This window comes from Eleginops maclovinus, chromosome 7 (genome assembly GCF_036324505.1).
Source record: "Eleginops maclovinus isolate JMC-PN-2008 ecotype Puerto Natales chromosome 7, JC_Emac_rtc_rv5, whole genome shotgun sequence".
In the NCBI taxonomy this organism is placed as follows: Eukaryota; Metazoa; Chordata; class Actinopteri; order Perciformes; family Eleginopidae; genus Eleginops; species Eleginops maclovinus.
Genome location: NC_086355.1, coordinates 8,659,477 through 8,680,765, shown reverse-complemented (window position 1 = coordinate 8,680,765; position 21,289 = coordinate 8,659,477). Strand labels below are relative to the sequence as shown.

The 21,289-nt window shown below is 41.1% G+C and overlaps 1 protein-coding gene across 5 annotated transcripts in view; it reads right to left on the bottom strand.

The window, feature by feature from the left end:
* Positions 1-156: 156 nt before the first annotated feature.
* The window catches only part of itprid2 (ITPR interacting domain containing 2), a 28,948-nt gene continuing 7,815 nt past the window's right edge, over positions 157-21,289 (bottom strand). For 2 of the 5 annotated variants that reach the window (XM_063888346.1, XM_063888348.1), the window contains 19 exons: positions 20,803-20,852; positions 20,506-20,559; positions 17,133-17,172; positions 16,927-17,022; positions 15,438-15,497; positions 15,185-15,332; positions 14,546-14,606; positions 9,538-9,645; positions 8,787-9,144; positions 8,110-8,329; positions 7,507-7,558; positions 7,034-7,104; positions 5,041-6,834; positions 4,541-4,600; positions 4,104-4,228; positions 3,901-4,018; positions 3,502-3,567; positions 3,016-3,333; positions 157-2,847 (listed from right to left, as the gene is read on the bottom strand). In XM_063888346.1, coding sequence (XP_063744416.1) covers positions 2,740-2,847; positions 3,016-3,333; positions 3,502-3,567; positions 3,901-4,018; positions 4,104-4,228; positions 4,541-4,600; positions 5,041-6,834; positions 7,034-7,104; positions 7,507-7,558; positions 8,110-8,329; positions 8,787-9,144; positions 9,538-9,645; positions 14,546-14,606; positions 15,185-15,332; positions 15,438-15,497; positions 16,927-17,022; positions 17,133-17,172; positions 20,506-20,559; positions 20,803-20,852 — 3,907 coding nt within the window. In that variant the 3' untranslated portion in view covers positions 157-2,739. The remainder of the gene's footprint in view (positions 2,848-3,015; positions 3,334-3,501; positions 3,568-3,900; positions 4,019-4,103; positions 4,229-4,540; positions 4,601-5,040; positions 6,835-7,033; positions 7,105-7,506; positions 7,559-8,109; positions 8,330-8,786; positions 9,145-9,537; positions 9,646-14,545; positions 14,607-15,184; positions 15,333-15,437; positions 15,498-16,926; positions 17,023-17,132; positions 17,173-20,505; positions 20,560-20,802; positions 20,853-21,289) is intronic. The other 3 variants (XM_063888347.1, XM_063888349.1, XM_063888350.1) reach the window with 3 other exon arrangements.

The following is a 21,289-nucleotide window of genomic DNA, read 5'->3' as shown; positions in this document are numbered from 1 at the left end:
CTAAATATTTAAAGGTAATATTGAACATGATATTAAAAAATAATATTGACGTATTTGGGGACAAGAGGCATACATATAAAATGTTCACAGTTTAAACATTGGAAATACTTGAAAAGAATTGTACAACCGGCAGTGAAAGTAAAAGAAGCAGAACTATTTTGTACTGAAAATAAATACATTTTTATTATTCTCATCTCTACAGAGTGATACCTCCCATGCATCCCGCTGAAAAGACATCAATAAAAAATACACATCATCATTATTAGACATTAACAGAAATTAATAGACACCAACAGACAGAGCAGGGAAATTAGAAGTGTGCGAAAGATTTTCTTGATCAGTTCAAAAATAAAATAAAAGCACATTTGAGCCTGGGAATTCACAGCAAGTGTTGGTCCAGCAGAGTAAGGTTTGTGATCAGTGAACATAAAAAAGAAACATTTTAAACAAACACAAAGTCAATAAATGTTGAAGAGAATCGAAGGTCAATTGTGTGTTAGTAATGATTTAGATGACTGAATAATATAGACTGTGTGATGTGGCTGACAAATCTAATGTCAGTTTGTGCAGATATGTTTTGAATATTATTCCACAAAGATTTTTCCTTTGTTTAAATTGAGCTTGTTTGCACTGATTGAAAGGCCTCTCATTTAAAAAAAACTGAGCTATGGAGGGTGCAGAGTGCTTGTGTCCCCTCAGCTGCTCACAATACTTTAGGATCTCAATATTTGATGGTTAAAACACCTGCAAAGGACAACATATACACAACACACTGTCCTTAATGCTGAAGGAATCATATTAACAGTTAATTTAAGAGGAAAAGTCAGGCCCCTTCTGGTAGACGACCATGGGACATCATTTGGACTAGACTATTAAACTACAAATACTTTAAAAAATGGTACCATTAATTATAAAAACGATGTTTGTACATTTTAACAACTAATTTGCTAGTCAAGAGTTTTTTGTAAGTCTATCATATCATAAATTTCTCTCCTGCTGTAGCTGCAATGTATATTTCGTGATGTACTCACAAAGGAAACAGGTCTTGCTTTTTTTGATTCACGGCTGATAAAGATCAGAAGTTGCTATACAAAACACATCATGTAGGAGAATTACATTTGTACATAAAACATAGCTGTGACTTGTTGACTTGCAAAATCATTTTTTAAAATTGAACAACATCATAGGTATAATTCATGGCATAAGTTTAACAGATCTAAAGGTTATTTGTCCCTGGCCTTAGAATATTGTACATATTTTTCATAAACGGTCCCATGGGGTCAACGGGGAGATGTCTTTTTTGGTCATTAGTGATGAATTGTTTAGTGATAAATCAGATCAATGGATTTTGTACAAAGAAGAGTCAAATCTAGAGTTTCTCTCAATAAAACCAGCAAACTACAGATTCATTTCTGTCAGATTTTTTGAGTTTAGAGTTGAATTGGTGCAGGATTACCTGAAATGTTAACATTGATTTACTCAGTAATCAATACATATATATATTATTGCACACAGATTTGTAATTGGACAGTGGGAAGCTAACATTCTAACACAGCTAATTGGATAATTCACCACATATTCACAAATACAAATTTATCTTCTTACAAGAAATGCTATTTATCAATCTAGATTGTTTTGATGTGAGTTGCTGAGTAGAGATGTGGCATTCTTTGAATACAATGGCACTGGTGTTGTGATGCTCAAGATTGCCAAAATAATACATTTTGAAATTCCTTATGATCGGGCATTACATCATTATCATCATCATTACTGTCACCATGACAACTTACTGAAACCTGCTTAAGCTCCGTAATACCTCAGGCCATCCCACACAACCTTCATCACCGACCGTCATACACGGCCATGCCAGGCACAGCCCAGGAAAATCATGAGAAAATGAACTGTGAATGAGGCGAGAGGAACAGAAGCACAATGACAATGATGATGACGATGATGAAGATAAAGGAATGTAGGATCAGTGATTATAAATCTGTATGCCACATACCTGAAGGTAAAATGTGCATGGAATGAGTAACATTGAATGATAAAAGCTAAGTAACACTACTGTTATTGAAAATTAAGGAATGGTACCCAAAACTAAAAGGAAAGATTAAAGCTCATTAAGGCACTTACAGTATTTCTAACAGAAGTCTATCACCTGTGTGTCCCTCTGATGCTATTAAAAGTCATTCAGCCAAATCATTATTATTATTAATATTATTATTAATAATAATATCATAAGGAAAGCCTGATGTCATATCATACTTGGATCTGGGGCAAAATAACTTGATGGGGACATTCACAAGACTGGGAATTTAGTGGTGCTACTGGCAGTGTTATGTTATTTGTACAAGTTGTATTGCTCATGGTATTACTGGCAGTGGAAGTACTTAAAAGGCCTAGGTTTGATCACAACAGCTTAGAAAAAGGAAATGTGAAGAAACAAGGCGACAGCTTTTTGCTGGCGATTCACAGGCTGGTGTTCCCAGCATGCATCACACCAGCACATTCGAACCAAAATAGACACGTAAACGTCCTCGTGGCGCTCTGCGTCCTGTCGGAGGCTCCACAGGTGGGGTGGGTGTTGTTTCATCATCAGTGTTACAGACATACAGTGTTACAGGCACATAGTGCTCCACACAAACAGTGTTACTCAGCTATACAGTGTTACAGACGGACAGTGTTGCCGTGGTTACGAAGGCTGAAGGTGAAAGGGGGTGGTGCTCTGCTGTTGCCGTGTTACAGGGGTTGTCGACTTCCGGGCAGGGGTGATCGCCGTGGAGACACGGCAGCCAGCAGCTCGCTGTAGATCTCCTGTCGGACCTCCTGCGCCAAGCTCTCTCGAATCTGGAAAACAACAGAAACCTGGTAAACGTTTAAACAACAAGCAGATCCCTTACTGTCTTTCTCAGAGCACTTCTTGCTAAAAGAATTATCTCCCATGTCACTGTTTTAATGTTTAAAAAGCCAATAGTAAACCAGTACAATCCTGTACCAGTAAGAGTAAACGGTTACCTCTCTGATGAGATGCTGCAGGTTCCCTACTCTGGCTCCTCCTGCTGCTCCTTCCTCCTCTGGTAATCCTTCTCCTCTTCCTCTGGCCGGCTCTCGCTCCTCCAGCTCCTCCTCCTCCTCCTTTTCCTCAGTGTGTGTGATGGATCGAGGAGGAGGGACGGGGTTAATGTTAATAGTTGCTCGATACACACCTCCTTTCTGCCTGCTACCATTTCGGACTGGACTGGAAGATCGGGAGGAGGGGGCGGTGGAGAGGGCATGGCCATCATCACTGAGCTCTGACTGGAGGTAAAGCTGCTCTCTCAGAAGGTCTGACACCTGGATCGGAAAGGTTGTGTATTAAGACAAAGTGTACACTGCCAACTTTGTATTAAAACACGTTTTGTGTGTGTTTGTGTGTGTGTGTGTGTGTGTGTGTGTGTGTGTGTGTGTGTGTGTGTGTGTGTGTGTGTGTGTGTGTGTGTGTGTGTGTGTGTGTGTGCTTACTGGCTCCATGGCTCTCAGTGCAGAGGCGGTTGACAGACTGTCCACACTGCTGCCTCTATGGAGACCCTAAGGAAGAGAGTAGGACACAAGGTAAAGACGTCTCCTGGTTCAAAGTTTCTACAGCCTTAATTATTTGTATCCCCATCTTAATCATGTCACAGAAAATGCAAGCGAATGAGGTGAGGAAGAGACACAAGAGTCGAGATAACATTTTGAATAGCCCTATAGTCCAAATCAGATAAATTGTCTTAATCAGGTTTTAAAAAACAGCTCTTTATCAAACAAATGCACACGTAAATATATGTTGCGTGTAAAAGCCTAATGACAATCAAATCTGTGGCATCAAAGCAAGAAGCTAGCTATGGATGCTGTATATTAAGATGCACTGTTAGAATATACCCTGTGTTGGGGTGGGCTGTGTGTCAGCTCCATCAGTCTGTCCTCCAGCTGTTGTTCCAGCTCCTGCAGCTCCTCTCTAACTGCCGACCTCAGAGACTGAAGCTGCTCCACCTCCATCCTGTAAACACACACACACATGATGTTTGTTTTGTACATCATTTCAGGGAAATGACTGTGACAATGTGTTTGCTGTGATGAGTCACCTGTCAGCAGGGCTCAGGTGTTTGTAGACCTGGGCCTGCTGTCGAATGATTGACAGCTCCAGGTCCATCATCTGACTGCGGAACAAGTTCAGGCTCTGCCTCTTCTGCTGAAACTCTACCAAAGACTATAAACAGAGAGGGAGAAAGGTAAACACACCTGACTGATGAAACTAACAATATTTACATTTGAAGCAATGCAAAGCTAGTATTTCAAGTTTGTATGCTCTGAACGATGGGATGTCAACACGTTATGTATGGAGCACATAGTGTTTACATATTATCTTGTTGTAATGACTCAGTCAGAGAACATATCTCCTGAAGAGTGTTTGTGTCCTGAACGTCCAGTAAAAGCTGTACATCAGGTTTGAGTAGACTTTAACTACAGGAAGAAACACTGCAGCATTTAATGCACAAAAAGTAACAAGGGATGATGATACCTTTTGGGAGGGCAGACCCGCTCTGGGCTCACTGAACACATCAGGAGTGCCGACTCGGGTCTAGATGGAGACAACAGTAATGTTAGGACAGGAAAGTGGAACATGACAAGCTGACCAAGGATACGTTAGAGCTAAGCGAGGACTGGACGATACTAATGAAAACTGCTTCAACTAACCTTTTAAAAATACTCAAGTGGACAATAACATAAACAAACTAACCAATCAAGGCAGGGGTGGCAACTCCCATGTTCTGCCAGTTATATTTATAATTCTTTTTTCAAAACGTCTCTTTTTTAAGTGCTAGAATATGGTTTGCTGCTGGCCCTTTCTACAACATTACATTGCTTGACTCCTGGGCCGGTATTCCTTCCATTTCTCCAAAATAGGGGCCTGCAGACTGCCATCTAATGCAGGTAAACCACTGAACAGGGATCAGTTCATCATACAAGCCCTCTTCAATAAATGAAAACTAGCACTTTAAGGGAGGGAAGAGGACTGACCTGGCTCAGGCTCTGAACTGTCCCTTTGATGTCATGCAGGACTCTCCTCAGCTGCATCTCAGTGCTGGACGGGCCCTGGCTGGCTCCTAGACCTGAAGCAGCATGAGGATTGTACCCCATGTGGAGGCTGTTTACCGAGCCGTGGGAAGAGGCCAGACCTGGATGAAAGCCTGCAGGAGGAGTAGCAAACCCAGGGTGGAGGCCATGTTCTGGGGCAAACGGTGGACAGTGTGTGACGGGGTTGTGGTACGCCAGGTGTGGGTTCATGTTGTACATATTGTAACCAAGGTAAGGTGAGGCAAACTGTAAGCCGTGAGGAGATGCATTGTAAGGCGACTGGTGGCTGTATAGATGATTGTAGCCCTGTTGGTGCATTGCTGGTGTTCCGGGATGAAGGTTGCTCATATTGACGTGCTGAGCAGCTGAGGGCTGATGCAAGTTGGACAGGCTGCCGTGCTGGGGGATTGTGGAACTTGTAGGTTGGTAGAGACTGGTTAGACTAGAATGGTGGGGCAAGTTTTGGTGCTGAAGGAGGTTCGGAAGACTGGCGTACGGATGGAGATTGGAGGGGTACTGGGGAGGAGGGTTTACGGTGGAGGGGTAGGGGCTGGGACTAGGATTGGGGCTTGGGTTTACGTAATGAGCTGGAGGATTAGGATAGCGAAACCTCATCTGGCCTGAATTCCAACTTTGCTGGATTTGGTTGGTGCTCATGTTCTGTTGGAACTGGCCTGGGTGCTGCTGACTGGAGAAGAGATCGGGAACGCTCTGGGTGCTCCAGGAGTGGCCATGGCTTACTGGTGACAAATCAGGAGGAGGGCTACTGCTCTGGAGGGAACAGGTTGAGCGCAGCAGGTAGCGTGGGATGGGTTTGGGTGGCACGGCAGCTTCTGGGGGCAGCTTCTGCAGTTTGTTGATAGAGTCTGAAGAGGAGGCAGGGTTTATGATCAGAGTAGACAGGCACTTAGAGTGTCCTTCTTTGTCCTCCTCCTCCTCATCCTCCTCATCTTCCTCTTCCTTGTCGCCTTCGTCCTCTGGAGAATATTTGAAAGAGTACTTGGGCTGCGTGCAGGAAGCCTTTCCTCGCCGAAACTGGATCCTGACAGAGGACACAACCCTGGTGGGGGAGAGAAGTGAAGAAGGCAGGGAGGAGGACCTCTGCAGGGGGAAACCACGTCTTCCTCGGCCTCTCCCTGGGATATGGGTCAAATCATGCCCACCCCGGGACAGCTGGCTGTGTTCGGCTCGGTACAGAGCGCTAAGAACTGGAGACGATGGAGGAGGAGGAAAACAAAGTGGACCAGAATCCTCCAAGATTGCTTGCTCTTCCTCTTCCTGTTCCTCAGCAACCGCTCCCTCTGTGGGTGGTTCTGCGTCTGAAGCAGTCTCTGTCTGATTCGGGGTATGTTCCAACTCTGGAACCTCTGGTTGCGGTTCTTGCTCTGCAATAGGCATACTCTGTGAAATCTCCCGTTCTGGTTCTGATTGGGAATCATTCCGCTGTTCACTCTCAACTTGCTCCTCCTGGCTCTCATCCCGCTGCATTCCTATGTTCTTGGGCAGGTGATGCGCTGTGTACTGCAGAATCTGCTCTAAAAACCCATCATGCTCATCTTCCCTGGAAACACTTCTCCCTTCAGCCTCAGCCTCAGTCTCAGCAGCAGCAGCAGCAGCAGCAGCAGCAACAGGACCCGCCTCTTCCTCATGTGTGTCTGGCATCACAAATGCTGGTTGGTCCATTGCGAGCGGCGTGACGGTGGTCTCGCTGTCACAGCTGTCACTGCTCTCCTGCACCTAATCACATCACATCAATGTATTCACCAGTTAGTGGATGGAGTATTCACATTTTACTTAAGTTAAGTAAAAGAATACAACAATGTTAAAGGAGAGGATTGAACATCTGCATCAAAGGTGGCAAATGTTCCCTTTAAACGATAATAGTTGGGTTTCTGAACAGAGATACAGGCGGTAAAGACTTAACGCACAAACTGACCTTGAGGTAGATGTTGGAGTCGGCAGAGGGCTCCTCAAAACCACTGCTGTCCGACTGCTGTCTCAACAGGTCTGAGAGAGGCACAAAGACAATGACACTATGATTATTGCTGCAGTACATCGTCTGTCCAGCTGGTGGCAGAGAAGAATCATTTACACTGAGCATATAGCAGAGAGTGACAGGACAGTCTGTCCTCACTGACATCTGTGGGTACTAAGACAAAGGAAACAAGTTTATTGCACAAAGAAACAGGCTCCCATTCCCTTAGATACACTCGATAGGAATGCAGCAGGCAAGAAGTAGACGACTAGAAAGTTAACATAGATGCAGGGTTTTTGAATTTTTCAAAAATAAATCTGCTTTGTGAATGCGTTTAGGTCAGCATTAATGTCCAGAAGAAAAAAAACTCAGTATGAAGTCAAGTAAAAAATGCATGTCAGAGGTTGAAAACAACCGGGTTAAGGGGAACTCACCGGTAGCTCTGGACATTCTGTGTGGCAGATCCTCATCTTCGTTACTCTGTATCTAAAAAGCAAACAAAACATTGAATGTAGAAAGAACAAAACATCGTCAACATGCTAGTTTATCTACAGCAGCAGCAGATCAGGCTCCACCCGGGGAAGGAAATTGCTTTAAAAGGTCAATACATAATGGTTTTTGTTGCATTGTTTCACATGTTTGACTTTAAGGTTTTACAATTCTCCTGGACCTTTTTTTCCCTAAATACAGTGAGAAGACAATTTTAAGCATTATAGTGGTTCAGTGCTCTTTTGTGTTGGAAAACTAGTGTTTAGTGGCTGAATCAGAGGAGTAGAGTGCATATGCAACAAATACAAGGATAATGTTGTTTAATTGAGGTCGTTGTAGAGAGGTTGTTTAATGGTCCTGTGAACCCAGGAGACTATCACACATTTCTCAATGTGTCGGATCTTTTGAATGTAAAAAAATGACCAACAGGTATCATTTATAACCAACTGACTCGACAGATCATTATAATTCTTCTGTGTTGGAAAGCCCTGTGGAGTAGTCCTGACATTACCAAATACAAATGTAAAGAACCCAGGCAAACTCCTTACCTCCTCCATGTCGAAAGAGTCTGTGTTTTCCTTCTGGGCCAGCTTGAACGGGACCAGGCTGGGATGAGCTCTCTCTGGGGTTGATGTCCGGTTCTTCTCCTCCAACTCTTCTTTGCTCACCTGGGTTCCTTCCTCTGTTCTCTGATTGGTTGCAGAAGAGTCAGCTGATTCTGGTTCATGCTCTCCATTGCCTGCTGGATTTGGGCTGCTCTGTTCAGGACTGATGGGAGGTTAGATGTTAAGAACGAAACTCACCTCCCAACAAGTAGTTTTAAATTTTGTTGATATTACTAATTGGAAATAGAGAACTTTTAAACCATGAGGAGAAAAATAGTAATATGTATTGTTATATATTCTCAATGATGCTCCCAGAAATACCAGTCCACAGTTCTTCTACCAACAGAATGTGGTCTCTTAATCTCTGCATCCAACATCAGCTCTATGCAAATGATGCTCTATAGCTAATATGCAATTAAGAGTAAGATGCAATGGTGGAGAAGGTGATGCTCATAGGAAACCAATCCAAACACAAACTGTGTCTTTACTCTCTTGTGGCCTTACATTGAGTTAAATAAAACATGTATCTATTGCCATAATTACAGATTTTAATACTTCTTCCACCACTGCAAACAGGTTTAAATATTAACCAGCTAACATTAGTTAGCATATTATTATACCTGTCGTCTCCATCACCGTTGGACTCCTCGGTGACGGTTGCCAGGGAACAGTCTTTCCTGCGCATGTGTTTCTGGTTGACCGAGTCTGCCTGGTGGTCAGGGTCAGTACTGCTGCCGTCCTGCTCTGGACCGCCGGTTGCGTGGCCGTTGGTGTGCGCGTGATCAGGGTTAGCGTGTCCGTTCAGCTGTAGTTGTTGGTTATTTGTGTTTGCTTGAGGCGACTCAGGGGCGGCCGCAAGCAGGTTGTGTTTGCTGATGGTTTTCTTGAGGAGTTTAGCAACGTTAAGAGCTGAGTTGGTCTTCTTCAACGGAGGACAAGACTTGTTTGCTTCTTTTCCTTCTCCTTCTTCTCCCCCGCCTAGAGATAGACAACCAATATGTCACTATCAGTCAAATGCAACAACTTTAAGTCTAGACATTATTAAGAGGAAATACACTTTATGTGACAAGAGCTGTCCCTCATTTTCTAGCGGAATCTATTGAGAAATGTTGACTAAAATATCATTTGACAAAAAAAACAATCTGGGATCAGTTTGTGTGCAATTAGCTTCAATGGTCGTAATTGGTCTTGAACACATGCTGTAGGCTATAAGAGAAATGTGTAGTTGCTTTTTTTTTTTTAAGTATAATGGTATGTTTCATTACCAGTATACTTGAACTTTGTCTCCCTCTCTCTCTCTCACTCTCTCTCTCTCTCTCTCTCTCTCACTCTCACTCTCTCAAACAAAACTATTGCAATTGTCATGGTTACCTTGGTCCTTTGAGCTGATGCGTTGGACCGGCTGACCAGAAACTTGACTATAGAGCTGGAAGAACTCATTAGCTACTGTCGTCAAGACCTCGATCTGACGGAAACGACCTGAGAGAAACAGAAACAAAACAACAGTTACATAGTGCTTTACTGAGCCAAATTAAAGAGCAGAAAAACACCATGTGTGAACTACATAATATAAATGAAAAGTTACTGAAAACAAGAGAAACTCTTCCAGAACTCTGCACACATTTGGATACTCTATGATCTTGAAGAAGGCTGTTTTTTACCTGCTCCTAAAAGTGCAAGATCTGGCAGAAAGGAGGCAATTTAGTTAAAGTTCTTAACATGCTGTCAACATCCAGCAGCGCTCTCCCTCCTCTGAGCCAGTTCAAATATCTCTGCCTGGTGAGGTTTCCTGGTGTCCCTGAACTCTTTGTTAAAGCACTCCCCCACCAAAAAAAAGACATCTATCTTACAAGGCCATTCATTCCCAACTTCATGAAGACAAAGAACTTTTTTAAGAGATTTTAAGAATTGGTGTCAGTAACTTCCAAAATAAGACACGTATCCACAATAACAACATATGTTTATGTTACGGTTTATGATTTTGACATTATTTTGTGCCTACTCATCTTGTGTTTATGACATTTATGGGAGCAACCCTTTGTAATCATCTAATGTGTATCATATCTGTACAACTGAAAAGTATAAATGGCATATTTGTTTACAACTATCTTTTTTATCTTGTTAATTTTTTATGTATAGTTTTTCCACTCAAAGAAGTTCATGTCCTCAGTGTGGGACCTATAAAGTTCACTTTACTTAAAGTGTGTTAAGTAAATTAAAAAAATACAATGTCAACAGACTATACACAACTTTCTGCTTTTAATCCCAAAATGCCATGAAATGTCAAATTATACATAGGAGCACATTTTACAGTACAACCTATAAGTGATCATACAAAATTATGATCCTAAGTGTCCAAAATCTCAAAAGAACTGCTCACTATGGAGAAACCTTTCTTTGAATGTTTATTACAAAGGGAGTAGTCAATGAAAATAAGCAATAGTAAACCATCTATTTCTTCCAAAAACTATCTGCAGTAGAACTGCTTGGCAAAGAGCTTCATGTTTGACGTCAGAGCCCCTCCTCCCTGCCTCCGTCTTCTTCTGTGGTTGTGTAAGCCGAGCTGTCAATCTTGTCTCTAACAGGATGATTACTTGCATACTTTCCTTCCTTCCGTACTCTTCCCACCTCCCCACCATCCCTCCATCTTTCCCTGTCTAAATACTTGTCACTCTGTTATGAAACGCAGACATCTGTCTTTTTTCAGTCACTCTGTTAACGCCACAAAACTTGCTCTGATGTCCTCACCTGAAATATGAAGCTCAGGTCTGCTCGCTCTTACCCCCATACCTTTGATCTCACCCTGAGTACTTACTACTAATAAAAAGTACTGGTTTTGTTGACTTATTTAATTGGGGCATTCAGTTACATCACTGTTCTCCCAACTCCAAGTTGAATTTCTTATTTAATCTTAGATAAAGGCATGTCATGACTGTTATTTTTCCCGCATTTGAAGTAATACTACAGGGAGCTTTTATAAACTAACATTGAAGCATTTTTCAAAGGGCAATTCATTTGGTGGTTTAGATGGATAGGAAATATGGGCTGAACTTTGGTATTGATAATCCTTTTAGCTTGTTTGTTATCCTGTCGATAGATGATGGATGAAGGATAGAGCTACTTTATTCATTACAAATTTGAACAGCAGCAGCGGCGGCAGGTTATCAAGGTTTTGTAAAAAAATTTAAAAACAATAACAAACTTTATTCAGCTTTATCACTTTTCAATGTTTAGGTTAGTTTGGCCTCTTTCCATCAAACATAACAGGTTGAGTCACACTAGACTATTGAGATACTTACACAAATTCACTTCTTTACTGCCACATTTTGTGCCCCAAAACTCGTATATGTCCATTATGAACTTTTGTCTATATATTTACAAAGAAACCAGAGAAAAAAAGATGATCATTTTACTCCAGAACCTTCCTGAGAATCATCACGTTTCAAAGTTATCCAGTTGAAGTTGTACTGTAGTACCTCAGAAAAACAAGCGCTAATAGTTATTTTGCATTCTTTTAAACGAGCCAGTTTGCCAAAATCTAAACAAATGTAGGCAGCAAGTGCTAGCCAGAACAACTTTTATAGATCAATAATTTGCCATTGTGCAGTTTTCCAAATGTTCTGCTGCCCCAAAGCGGCCAAAATATGCCCGTTAATGTACCAATAATAACAAGCTGTAATATATAAATATGAAAACTTTCAATTGAACACATAGAAAGCATCGACTGTGTTCAAGCCACAAACATCTTGTCATGACTACAGAATATGAACCTCTTATTAGAGCAGTCATGTGTGATGATAGTAATACTGTGAATCTGTTTCCTGCTGACTGCTGACTCAGCACTAATCCTTGTTCTAAAACAGGAAATGAGGAATAAGAGAAAACGACACGTACTCTCTGTTTCTCTCCCCCCGTCCCAAGAGATTCTTTCTGATGGTGAGAACAGAGCTTACGTAACAAACAACAACTCTCTCTCTCTCTCGCTCTCTCTCTCTCTCTCTCTCGGACCTGGGGAACCGATGGAACAGTATGAGAATGTTCTGGAAAAGAAAAAAAAAGTTTCCAGGACCCAAAGAAAGACCAAAGACTGTTAAAGGAGCAGTTCACTTAAAAAAACACAAACACAGATCTGATCTCAGTCACTGCAGCTGCACTTGAAGTTAGTTGGTATTTAGTTTTAAACTAAACATTTACTACATCAGGATACAGCAGGAAGCCATCCCTGATACACTGGGGCCATTACACAACAATATTTAGTTTGTTAGTAATTTTTTCAGGTAAATGTTTCTTATGAGTAGTATAAAACAACAACACAAAAACTCTGTAGTCCGAAAAAAAACTGCTAACTTTTTTAATCCTTTCAACCTTGACAGGGTTAGCGCACACCAGATCAACCTGCTCCCTTTGTGTCTTCTACAATAAAAGCCCTAAATAAACACTCAGCGAAAAGGCAATGTGTAAATAATAGAGAATGACATTGAATCAATACTCATTTCCAAATGAAGCCAGAACTTAAACCTCTTATTGAATAAGCGCTTGTTTAGCTCTTTCTCTCAGTGGAGGGTGCATGAGTTAATTGTCTTCATGAGCTGTTCTACTGCCCATCAGACTGAAAGCTGGCCCACTTCTCTCCTCCTGACTCAGGTCATTGAGTGTACGTGCAACCAAACAGCGCGAGTGTCATTTAGTTGGTATCAACAGATGATCAGTGATTGTGAGATAAGCAAATGGAAACAATATGGATGAATGTCCATAATGCTCCATGTCAGGTGGTTTGTTAAAGTCAAACATCCAGGTTAATATCTGTGGTGGCATAACACAGAGTATTTGGTTTGTCGCACTTGCATACACACAGTCCGGATTACCATGACATAGGCTCAATAAATCATGACCTCACCTTTTTACATGTATCCTCTAAATAAAGCCAGCATGCAAATGTTGTTAACATTGATTTTACTGTTAGCATCATGTTAGCATCATGCCAGCCTCCTAACGATCACCAACTCTAGGTTTTATGTGGTAATTAAAATAGTTGGCAAAGAGGCATTAAACTAAAATCTCTATCAATAACAACTCAATTTGCCCACACCCATGCAGATATGTTGTTGTGCAAGGATTGTCTGTCAGACGAGAGTGGATCTTAGACAAGACACCATCAGATGACAACCGAAGCTGCAGGAGATCGCCAAAGTGTCACAAGTGAGCGATGAAGGCAAAACAGTTGATCCAATCTCCATTCAATTCTTCTCTTTCATCTGAGCCAACAGTAATTCTCATTAATTGAAATGTCTCTCTATATTGTATCGCATTATGTGTGAGGTTATTACGTTATTGGGTTTTATAATGTGCTCAGAAAATGATTACATCATTGGGTGTTACCAGGCGGTCAATAAGACTTGGATAACAGTTGCGTAGTAGCAAACTTAACAATCTTTTGCACTATACATAAAAACCCACCCCCTAACATTTAGACAAACAAACTCTGGTTGAAAGGTCAAAAACTTTCAATTCCATAAAGAAGATGTTGAAGTGAGAAACTTATGGTGCAAAAGCGCTCAGGTCACCCATGTAATAATGCAGTATTTTTAACATACAATTGACACACAGAGGATCTTTGCTCATGTTATTATATTATTTTAACATCACCAAGACAATTAAAATGTCAAGAAGACTAGAATCAGCTGTGATTGTGTGTGTGTGTGTGTGTGTGTGTGTGTGTGTGTGTGTGTGTTGTGTGTGTGTGTGTGTGTGTGTGTGTGTGTGTGTGTGTGTGTGTGTGTGTGTGTGTGTGTGTTCAATTAGGGAACCAGAAATTTCAAGAAGACACAAGTTGAAAACAAAAGAGGCCAGGATGTTAGTGGAGCAAGTCTGTGTGTGTGTGTGTGTGTGTGTGTGTGTGTGTGTGTGTGTGTGTGTGTGTGTGTGTGTGTGTGTGTGTGTGTGTGTGTGTGTGTGTGTGTGTGTGTGTGTGTATGTGTCCGTGCATATGTGTCTCTGGGACAAACAGATCTTTGTCCTTGCTGGCCGTGTAGTCCAGGCAGTTGGCAGAACAACTAAAAGAGCTAAAAGACCCCACAGAACACCATAATAGTACTGGGAAGAGAACACACACACACACACACACACACACACACACACACACACACACACACACACACACACACACACACACACACACACACACACACACACACACACACACACACACACACACACACACACACACACACACACACACACACACACACTGAGCTTCACTTCCTTCATCTGCAGTACTGGTGTTCTGTAGTTGTTGCCCTTTAGAAACTGACAACAGGAGAACACACTGTTGATGGTGTAAAGTGCAGCACTGAACACTTGAACAGGTGGAGGTACATACTAGTCAGAGCGTAGTTGGGGTTCTCCACTTCCATGCGCTGCAGCTGAGCTCCCAAGTAGACCTGCAGGTGAACCACAGGAAGTGATGTCATTATGATACAGTGACCGTGATTAACTATTAAAGGCAAGCAGCAGATTTAAGAAAAGTTAATCAGGTGTAATGAAACATTTGATACTTTTGAAGCCGTTTTGTCTGCACCAGTCAACAAGCGATTCTGTTCCTCAGCTATTGACGTGTGTATATGTGTATGTATGCGCCTGCGTCTGCTTGTCTCTCTGGCTCTCTGTTTAGACATCGATGACAAACATGTGCAACTAGAAAGGCAACAGGAGAGAGGGGACACCCACCTGGAACAATGGGGCATTCACATGGTCCTTGGGTGGTATACAGATGAAACTGAATTGGCCGATTACTTAAGATATACTTTAGATTAGTTAAACAGGGCAGAACTATGTGGAATTGAATGATTATGTAGCAGTGTAAGACTGATGTGTACTTGGGTAATCAGTGTTAGGAACTTGTGTCCATTTGCCGGAGATTACTGGTATTGAACCGGCAGTTGTATAGGCTTTGGAAAAATACAGCATATGTGTCTCTTAACATTTGAATACAGTGGTAAAACACTGAAGGCGCCAGTACCTTAATGTCGATGCCTCTCGCTATAGAGGAGTTGTTGAAGAACCTGGCGGGAACCTTCGAGGCTAGGTCAGGTTCTTCTCGACCAAAACCAAGATTTAGGAGGATTTCCTCAGGGTCTTCCTCATACAGGTCCAGCAGCTCTGACAGACTGTGGACACACACACAGGCAGTCAGTGAATCTGTGAATAAGACAGTGAGTCGCTCAGTCAGTTAGTTAGTGAGTTAGTCTGCTGGTTAGTTTATTAATCCTAACCGCAGGTTAAGCAGGGGCTTCTCCAGGGGCTTCTCTGACAGCTCCGACAACTCTGAAAAACTATGAAAACACAGACAGCCAGTTAGTACTTCACACACAGCCTTGTGTTAGTCTGTTAGTGAGATAGTTAGTTAAATATTTAATAAGTGAGGTAGAGGCTGAGCCTCTCTGGAGATCGCAACAATGCGCTGCCTCTCCTTAGCAGCCTCATCTAGAGGATATGGAGAACAAAAGAAACCTGACCAGGAGTAGAGGATAATCCATAATCTATGGATTAATTGGTTTTCTTCTCATCACACACAGAAACCAACAACAGCTTTCAATCTGCTGTAAAATGTTGTTACACTGAACACAGCCCAGCAGTCTCTCAAGTCCTTGAGAGAAAATAACTGTGGATGGAATACGCATAGCCCATAATGAACCATTACACACACACAATACACCAATGACCTCCAAACGCTGGAGCAATGCCCAAACCCTGGTACCACCAGCCCCCTCCTGTGACCTCATCCCCGCTCGACCGCCACAAACGCTGTGCTCAAGAGTAAATCGTCCAAAACACAAATTTACTGATGATGCACGCAGACATTAACAAACACAAACCCACCAGCTTCATGGAGATCTGGAAAAGTGTATACCCCCACATTTCTGACAGAGCAGTGACACTGTGAGCTGTTATTGTTCAAACCAGGCAAATTCTACTGCAGGAGCTCTGAGAAATGTCTGGTTATTGGTAGGTAATCAATGGGAGAAACTAACCACAATGGTTCAACTCAACAGTGTTAACATTTCTACATATTTACATCATTATAAAAAGCAAAGTCTTGTATGATGGGTTCCCAATGTTCTTTTATTTTTTACCTCATAATATGAAGCAATGTCTACCAATAACCAAGCTCAACCAACACTGGACTTTTGAGGACCATATCGCCCAAAACAAACAGAAAATGTAGAATAGAATTGCAAAAGTATCTGAAACTCTGTGTGGGAGATACTCAGAAGGAGGCAGTACATTTTGATAAGCCTGCATCTCACATAGGAAGGGAAGCCAAGGCTGAATGGCTTTTTTGAAACATGTTTTCGGACAAATTCTGTCTTGGTTGTCTTATTTCACAATTGATGCTTTGTCAGGAAGCCCAGAAACACAAATTTATGTAAGGAGTTTTTCATGTATTCTTTCATAGAGCTGAAGAGATGGAAAGAATCTGCAATAACATACTATAAGATAATGAGAATACCTATGTTTATTATGGGGTTTCCCTTCAATTTTGACCTTAGGCCCCTTTGGAAACACATCTCTACCTGTGTTTCTAAAACGACACTGGTTCTTTTTTGGTTATGTAAAAAGAGCTCTTTGTAGCATAGTTTGATTGGCTTGAAGTGTAATAACAGCCCTCTGTGCCTCTGCTGCTCTCTACCTGAGATCTCTGCGTTACTTGCTGCAGAAAACCTCCATGAGTCTGACTGGAGACTGACGAGGGGAACTGACCTGGACACAGTGCTGCTCTTCCCTGATCCTGTGGAGTTCATACTTCTTGCTCTCTCTTTATACTGACTCCTCTTCTGATCCGCCGCAAGACCAAAGCTACACATTGACATACACACAGAAGCATTAACACGCATCCACAGAGTTATTCACCAGCTGTAATCATCTGTATTTACTGGAAGTAGAGAGTTAAATAAGTGTTTACTCACCAGGATTCAGATTTATTGTTACTGGACTGAAGGTGGTTGGCTGCAGAAAAAAAAGTAAATTAAACATTATTCATATATCAATAAAAACAACATTGTCATGCAAAGGAAGAGGTTTATATAAAAAAGAAATTCAATATTTGGTTATTTAACTTAGCAAACAGCACGTCTAACTGTAGCAATTATGGGCTACTTGTATTTATGCAACCATAAGAGCAACAATCCTCATGAGGGCAGCTCAGCCAAAGAGGGCCACTGGGCTGTTGATCTGGCAGCTTTAGCCTGGTCCTTTGCATGTCCCTGCTGTAGCGAGAGACTTTCGCTTCACAAGTGGATAGGTTCATGTTAAAAGTGTTTATCTGCTCTAAAATAACATGACATCTTCAGCATGTCTGGCTAACAATATAAGTATTTAGGTCATGTCAAACAGGAATTTTCAACCAACTCAAGGTGTGAGGGGTAAGCCTCATCAACCAGCTAGCTTTAACTGATGTCAGACAGCTGTCATTTCAATGAGCATAATCAAAATAAGAAGCTTATTTAAATAATGTTTAATACATATTTTAGGGGGGAAAAATCTGCTGCAGTTTTAACTTTAAGAATGGATCTGGAGCGTATTCACTTTCACTTTGTCAGATTCATCACCAGCTACAGGTTTGACAGTTTTTTTTTCATTTAAAAAAGGAACATGTTGGGACTTGTCGTCCTGCTACTGTCTGTCTCGGAGTGCCTTGCTCCACTTAATTTCAGCTGAAAATCTTCTTCTTTCTTTAAATCCACAGTGTCTTTATCTGTATCACAAAACCTCACCTGCAAACTGTTAATCCCCTGACTCATTTCCATCTATTCACCCTGAATCCTTCAATTAACTAATTCACTCCCATTATATTCACTCAGTGACACTATGATCCACTTCCTCCAGACCTGATAATGTTTGACAGAATTTAAGCCCATTTGGATCTGTTCATACATGACATCTCCAAAGTCTTCTGCGTCACTAAAGCTGATGAATGTTATTCAAAACATGATTAAAGCACTTACAGTCAGGACATAAAAACATAAAGGGAGATTTAGGATGATGACAAGAAGTAGCCAGAGTCACTTAACTAAAGAGGTTTTCAAACAAAGCCAAAATCTAAAAATAGCACCATTATCTTTTCTTTCTAATGTAACGTCCACATAAACACAAAGCCAGTGAGCTCAAATGAAGAAAGTTGTGAGTGATCAAAGGTTGATGTGTGTGATGATGAAACTAAAGTAAAAGCAGCAGTAACATAGAAACTCAAACTCAGTCACTGTGGCCACAATCCAAATACCTCATCATTAATCTTTAGTTTGATATGTAATATAACAATTTTGATGCAATGATCTAAGTTATTGTACCTTTTAGTCTTTTTATAAATACACATTTAACAGTTTTGTCTGCATGCGACTACATTCAATATGGATCACATTATCACTTGTTTGAAATGGGGCTGCTAGATCCGCAGCTCCCTTTAGCTCAAGAGCTTTTTCATGGCATTTCTCAGCACATCGTTATGGTTTTACAGGCTGAAACTTAACTATTGTGCTTCACTTTCACTGGTTTCAATGCTGTGCTCAAGTGTTCACCCAGCACAGGCAGTTAAGTTTAGTGATAAAGTCTTAAAACCAACTGTACACTAGCTGTCCATCACCAAACGGTGTACGGACATATTATACAACTAGATGTTGAACACAGTGTAGCATTCAGCAGATAAAAAGTCTGATATTTCCTTCTGGAGTAGGTTGATACCAAAAACAGAGCTATAAGATGAGTCAACATTGGAGATATATCCTACGCGTCGTTTAACAAGATCGAGTAAACCGCCAACTGTAGTATTATACATGCCAGACAAATGACAGCTGGCTTTTTTCCTGAAGAAGGCAAGACATGCAGAGCATTTGGCACACAGCCTAACAAAGCATTCTAATAGTTACTGCACTTTGCTGGCACAGTTATGCAAGACTAGTGCACATTTCCTGAGAATAACTTAGGCAAGGGGTTTTATGTTGTCATGTCATGTGAAATTACCACAGAAAAAAATTAAACCAGTTCTGCAAACTCCAGCTGGAGGACAAGTCGGATGTTAATGCTCAAAGATATAATTACTAGATAGTTAATTATTAACGTTAAAATGAATTAAATTGCCTCGTAACAGCTGAAGATGAAGATAAATCAAGAGAAACTTGTTCCTGAGCAAGTAGTCCCTGATCAAATCTATACAACCTGTAGCATGGTAGCATACCTGTAGTATCAACTCATTAGCATCTATTCACTCCCAAATTCCGACAGCTCTCACACACAAGCACACACACACAGACACACATTCCCAAATGCCAGTGTCCAGTGCTTCAACAAAAACTCATTAGAGTTTATTGTTCACTCAAAACCACAAACACTTAACATCTTTCTATCAGAGCCATTACTGATGTTTTCACAGCAGTTCAGAGGAATGATGAAAACACAAACACACACAGAGGACTGTCGGTCAAGCATGCAGAGTGTTTCCACACCTCTGTGATTTGTTGACTTTTAGCTTCATGAAGAAACAGGATTGAGGAATGAAGATGGGAGAGGTGTTTAGCTGTGAACTACACCAACTTCAGGTGATTCTACTGGCACTGCCAGACATCTTCATCTTTGCACATGAGATCAAGCTGGATTGTCATTGTATCCAAGTAGACTTTGTACAACACACAGAATGGATGGGCAATACGGAGGAAATATATTGCAATATTTTTACGCAATCACTTTGGAACGACATTGCAATCATTTTGTAGGGTTGGTTTTGCTTTCAGAATTTTTCATAAATAATTGGCAGTAATGTGGATATAATGACTAAGTTGATTAAGAGCATCTATAACAGTTAGAATTAAGCTCATGAAATGACATCACTGTACTAAAACGTAGCATTTAAAGCGTGGGGGAAAAAAACAACACTTATGCCTTTTTACGATATCCAAAACCTAAGAAGATATCAAGTCTCGTATCATTTTATCGATAATATATATCAATACATTGCCCAGATCTAACACATACCATGTCAACTATAGAAACTCAAACTCAAAAATGTAATGGTGTTGCTTCACAACTTAGTTTGCATATTTTGCTGGGCATTGTAAATTCCTGCAAAACCCCTTTCTTATATGCTTTATATCAGCCTTGTATCAAAAATCGATTGGTCAGGCTTAGATAAAAGGTGATGGTAAGGTAAAACTACATTTCAAAGCGTTTCTTAGGCGGGCGGCTTCAGTAACTGTAAAATGCATAACTAGCTGAACACAGGGAGGGAAACTTAACAATGAGCAGAGATCTGTAATCTTGTTCGTATTGTGAGTTTTTCTGTGTACTGACCTTCAGCTCCCAGTGAAAGGTCATCTTCAAAGCTGCAGCCGTTCTTCTGAACTCCTGTTCACGCACGCATGCCCAAGCACACACATTTTGAGTATGCACACAGCAGTAAAGTTACAAAATCCCCTTCGGTAACATCCCCATAGTTAAACACAGTCAACAGTCACCAAAACAAATTAACTTAGAAAAACAGTCATGCTGGCTCTTAGTAAGTGTTTAGTCATAAAGCAAATAGATGTGTCCAACAGGTTGGGGTCCTCACAATGAAATATACAAACAACACACACAGAAATGGATTACCTTTGCTGGGAGAAGCAGTCTGATCATCTAACGAGGCTCCCAGGGGAGTCCTGGCCAAGAGACAAAGAGACAGTGTTTGAAATCAACCCAAACCATAAACTGACCATTAAAAACATAAACATCCAACAAACTTTGAGGGTGTCAATGCTCCTCTACTGTTACCACTGAAACTTAATATACCTTTAGGGAAAGTCCTAACCAGGCAAAACTAAGTACAAACAAACAAGGCAACAATATTTATCCTAGGATTATTTCTACTTAAACTGAGGGTAATAATCTACTAATTCCTGTTTGTGAAATTCTCATTAGTCCATGCTAAGTACTGACTAAGCTGCTTAGAATTCCATAATAACTCTTAGACTGTCAAATTAATTATAGCCTAAATCAATTTCAGAATTAAGTTAACAGCCCCAACTTAGTCAGGCTGACGATATCTATGTCAACTTTCAGTGCCAACAATTTCAGGCTAACTACCAGTTTAACTAAG